General features: G+C 37.5%; 1 protein-coding gene across 1 annotated transcript; it reads right to left on the reverse strand.

Annotated features, from left to right (window-relative positions):
* Positions 1 to 3688, reverse strand: LOC141758794 (uncharacterized). Its single transcript, XM_074620470.1, has 3 exons — positions 3525 to 3688; positions 3156 to 3272; positions 1 to 892 (listed from the first exon to the last, which is right to left on the reverse strand). Exons 2-3 carry the CDS (start codon positions 3188 to 3190, stop codon positions 82 to 84), a joined length of 846 nt encoding a protein of 281 aa, XP_074476571.1. The 5' UTR covers positions 3191 to 3272; positions 3525 to 3688; the 3' UTR covers positions 1 to 81.
* Between the last annotated feature and the right edge of the window lie 1711 nt (positions 3689 to 5399).

The raw sequence follows: 5399 nt of genomic DNA on the forward strand, positions 1-5399 counted from the left end.
GAGAGAGAGAGTGACATGTTGCTTTATCTTCCACATCGTAACCAACAACATGCAGCTACATCACAGGTCTGTAAGTCAGGACTAAGTGAAAGCCATGGTCTCACAAATGAAGTTCCTGCTGCCAACACAAACAATGTCATCCCAGGTGTATAACCAATGTGTCTGTCCTCTGTGCTTCGGCGCGACAATGGCAACACAGTCCTGTCCTTCCTGGACTTTGTCCCAGGCGGGAATGACATTGTTTGGCTCCAGGGGCATCCAGTAAAAGACATCTTTGTCGATGCTTCGGCCATCAACCCACTGGTAGTTGCCCTCCTGCACCACGTCCTGCAACCCGATCCACGCTGCAAGGTAGCTTACATTAGACTGCTGCTGGTGGAAGTCAAAAGTCATGTTGGTAAGGAATTCCTGGTCTTCGGCATTCAAAACAACAGCCAGGTCACCACCCATTGCAATACACTTGCTGCGAGCTCTTTCCCACGTATATGTTTCCGGGGACAAAAAGAAGCAACGTGAATCGTACAGGACCCAGCCAGGCTCGCAGCGTGCACACTGCAGTGTGGTCTCGTTGCAGAATTTCCAGACGAAGCCCATTTTGTCGGTGGACAGGATTGAAAGCTGGTGATTGTTTTGAATTTTCAGCAGCGTGGTGGTCTTTTCCATAAGCTGTGATTCCGCTTTCAGTCTTTGCAGTTCATACATCTGAGCAATGTGGACAGCGGTCACACTACAAAAAAGCACCACCAAAATCACAATCAAAACAGCTTGCCAGTTAGATCGCAGTCTCTTCAGCCAGCTGTTTTGCATCTGTCTTCTGTCTGATTCCTCTTCATTCGTGGAAATTATTACTGATGAAAGTGCTGATTTATAATCAGCACTTTCACCTTCTTGTCTAAGAGAAAAAAAAGAAAAGAAATCAAGAGATGTTACTGTGAACAAGAGGTTCTAAAACCACACTCTCAGGTAAATAGCATACCACATTTCAATTACAGATTGGTCTTTATGAATTCAAATGTAATAGTAGTAACGTTCTCAAAATCCACATTAGTCTAGTTTATTTGAGAATGGACAGTGCAAATTAATAAATACACATGGGATAAAAAAAATGCCAGAATTAGCCAAATGGCACATTTTTTATGTGTCCCTGGCCAAGGTGTTACAGAAGGCATCCTAATGTACATCAAAACAAAAACAGGGCATGCAATTTAAAGGTCTTCCTAAAATACACCAGAACAAAAACATAAAACAGGACATGCAGTTTAAAAGTCCTCCTAAAATACATCACAACAAAAACAAAATCATGACATGCAGTTTAAATGATGGAAAAGGACGCACAGTTGTTAAAAGCAGTAGAAACAATAGTGGCATTTATACATATAAAACAACATTGCTGACAAGTAGGACATAGATAGAAGCAGCAAAAAGAGAGTTTAGTGCTGACATATGTACAGTATGTATTAATCATCCCTTGTTTTATGGATACATATCATGTATCATCCATGTATCATCATCCATATCACACATCATAATCATTGTCAGCTTCATAATCAGCTACTAGTGCCACCTGTGACACCATTCCTTACCTGCAGAACTGATGGGACTTAAAGGTCCCATATCGTGCTCATTTTCAGGATCATTCTTGTATTTTGTGTTTCTACTAGAACATGTTTACATGCTGTCATGTTAAAAAAACTTTATTTTCCTCATGCTGTCGGCCTGAATATGCCTGTATTTACCCTCTGTCTTAAACGCTCCGTTTCAGCCCATTTCGACGGAATTGCGACGCAATTGCAACAGAATTGCATTGCTAGGCAACAGCTTGGGTCCATATGTACTTCCTGTCAGCTTATGTCATTCGCATACACTGCAACCAGGAATAAACTGGAACACATTTATAATGTTTACATTTAAATCTGTGTAAGGGTCTAAATATAGTATATTTGTGACATCACAAATGTACAGAAATCCTGACAGCTTGAGTTTCTGAATACGGGCTGTGTGTATTTCTCTGTATATTGAGCGTTTCGATACTTTCACAGTATTTATATAGGACTTCAGCCTGCTTTATAATAAAAAAAACGTGAAAATCTCACTTTTTTTATAATATGGGACCTTTAAAGTGTCAATCTCGAAGATTTTCATTTAAATAAATGTCTGTTAAGTCATTATCCATCGCCGAACAAGGTAACACAATAATGACTGAGTCTTTGGCCCACTGATGAAAGTATTGCAATATTTATAGATTTGTAGTATTACATACTTGGTGTCTGTTGTGACATTCCCAGAAACAAAAATGCTGTATTACAGTTTTTCTCAATTGTATACAGCTTCAAGTTTTCTGATTTGTGCGTATAGTTTGTGTGTATACAATGGAGAAAAACTGTAATACAACATTCCTTTTCCAGGAATGTCACCACCATAGATATAAAACAGTTTTACAACTGTTTCAACTGTTTTATATCAATGGTCATCTATGGTCATCTATGGTCACCACAGACAGACACCAAGTTCATATTACTGCATTCTAGAAATATTGAAATTGAAAATTCACTTTTTTAATAGTCCTGTATCACAGCTGTTACCCTGCACTATATTCAGTTTTAACAGTTTTCTTCATCTCCTTGTATTTTTATATCTGGTCAATTTTTTTGTACTTTGCACTACTAACTTTTTTACTGCCTTTTTACTAACATGTTTTGCACTATGGAGCTGTGATGCTGGAAACTTGAATTTCCCTCAGGATCAATAAAGTTTCTGTCTATCTATCTATCTATCTATCTATCTATACTTCCACCAGTGGGCCATATAGACTCAATCACCATTGTGTTATGTCCTCCAGCAACAGATAGGGACTTAACTGACATTTATTTAAATATAAATCTTTACATTTGCCTATTATATTGGTTCATAAGTCACCAGACATATCATGCTCTTTCATGGATAAGAAGTACATTTCCATTCCTTAAAATGATCACATATATCCCATGGATTAGACTGCATTATGTGAGGGATAATGTGCAGCTTTGTTGTGAAAGAAAGCCCCACAGGACGATGCTGCAGAGAGCTTCCCTCTCAATATGATCCCCCAGTACTTCCACAGAGACCACCTTGTCCTATGCGTTATTAAATCACAGAATAATAACAGGTTTCATTACCTCAGGTCCAGTTGAACATCCTCAACACCAGTCATGTCTTCTCTGTTTCAGCAGCTTTCAGCAGGATTTCCTGGTTGTGGTTTTTACACCAGTATTTGCAACAGTTCAACCAAGAAACTACCAAATGTTTGGAAATAAAAAAATAAACTGACTACTTATGCTGATTTGATTTTCGCCACAAAGTTGCCATAGCAACTTTATATATGCGCTGGAGACAGCGTAGCGATGGTAACGATGGTAACGTTACGAGAGATGTGGCGTTCAAGGTTCACTTTATCATTAAATTAAAATTACTTTTGATACTTTTTAGTGTAATATGTACTTTAATTTAAGTGTCATTTGGTGTGCCTGTGTCTTCAAAAGTCTTACCAGAGAGGCTCTTTGTCTTTGGTCACATCTCACACCAGAATATAATAAAAACAACAACTATTAAATCAGTCAGATCTTCCTCTTCCTTGTGCAGAACATTACATTGAGCACATTGAACTCTTCATGAAACAGTGACGACATTTCAGACTCCTTCAAAATAAGACAACACATTACACCTGTATGTCCCAGCTACACATGTAAATACAACTTAAACACAATAAAAAGTTGATTCAGTCTTGTGAAGGGCTCATTGCATGAGTTCATTAATAGGGAGGAGAAAGAGAGGAAAAAAACTATAGTTATATTTTGAGGAACTCACCATGTGTAGACCTACATAAGAAAGTATAGGTCCACCTTGACTTAGTAGTCCATTGTATCATATTTGTCTTTATGTTAGTCATTTATGTTTACCTCTCATCTGCTCTTTCCTTCACTTCCTTTTAATTCCCCCTCCCCTTTTTCATTTTTTCTTCTTTTTTTCCCCTCTCTTTCTCCTCCCTATTAATGATGTGTCATTTCCTTGTTTTTCCACCAATAGGCTTGCTCATTGATGGAGAACCACCCTCCCACTCTACTGATTAGTATAACACAATATAGGTGTGCAAGCTACTGCTGAATGCTCACAGTGACCCTGATGAAGACCTATGTTGGTCGCAACGTGTTGGTCATTTTAAACTATTATTTCCATGTCAAATAAAGGCATTTTTCATTTTGTTCAAACACTACAGTGTGCCTTGGATTATTTTTGAGGGAGACTTGCATTTTGTACCTTTTTCCACCCATGCAATGAGCCCTTCACAAGACTGAATGAGCCCAATACACCTGAAGGATCCAAAGAACACCTGTATGTGATTACCACAGAGACCCAGCAGCGCTTCTACTCCATTGTCTACAATAAAAAGTCTATTTGTGAATATAATTTATATGATCTATTAGTAATCTCACTAATGTGCAGTTTGCTTGCTGAAATAATCATGAAATTAGGAGGACAAACTGCACTTATAACTTCCCTAGAGCCAGCACTCTCAAACAGTTTTGTACTTTTTGTACTGTAAGATAAAGTAGCCATTCAGCATGTTACTGGAAGTGGAAAATGTAACATCTTCAGTTAATGTCTTCACTGGCCTTATGTTTATTTTTATTTCATCAGTAGAAATTAAATCCAAATATTCAATAGCTACATATCACATGAAATGTTTGAAAGTTTTGTGTTTATGTTTACAGAGAAAGAAAACAAGGAAGAAATTCAACTGTTTTCTATATGAAAGCCACTTTGTTAGATTTGTGTCTCTGGTAACTGACAGCAGTGTATTGTGATATCTGAACCGGTAGTTACAGTAAAATTGTTTTGTGAGTATTTTCTCAATTTAATAATGATTTTCACCAGGTGGTAAAGTGAAGTGAAGAATGGTTAAAAGGTGTCTCAAAACAAGTTAGGCGTCAGAAGAAATAAAGTTGTGTTTTTTGTGGTTGAAAGATTAACAAGAAAGAAATAACAGACAAAGTCCAGTCCGGTAATCCATTCTGTAAAAGAACTGAAGATGTATTTGATTACACTTCATGGGGAACAAAAACATTACTATTTGCATATTTGCCATCTTATCTGAGACTAAACTGCAAATCTGTTTCTGTAGATCCTGGTTACAAAGAGCATTTTAATCCATATTCAGAATGTAACAAATAAATGGGATTGAAAAGTCAAGCATGGGAAATGGGGACGCAAAGAAATAACAAATCAAAAACAAATGAACACAAGACAAATTTAGCATGTCAAGAAAAGATTCTGAAAGTCTGCCAACGTTCTGGTTATTTCCTCCTGACACCAGTGATTGTGCTTAGACTTTGAGTAAACACCAGCAAACTCAGCCTGAGAGA

Source organism: Sebastes fasciatus, chromosome 2 (genome assembly GCF_043250625.1).
Source record: "Sebastes fasciatus isolate fSebFas1 chromosome 2, fSebFas1.pri, whole genome shotgun sequence".
NCBI classification, from domain to species: domain Eukaryota; kingdom Metazoa; phylum Chordata; class Actinopteri; order Perciformes; family Sebastidae; genus Sebastes; species Sebastes fasciatus.

Excerpts from the sequence above, each read along its gene's own strand:
- LOC141758794 (XM_074620470.1), bottom strand. The coding sequence starts at position 3,190 with ATGACTGGTGTTGAGGATGTTCAACTGGACCTGAG. Across the intron at positions 893-3,155 it reads GATGTTCAACTGGACCTGAG|ACAAGAAGGTGAAAGTGCTG; the intron begins GTAATGAAACCT and ends TTTTTCTCTTAG.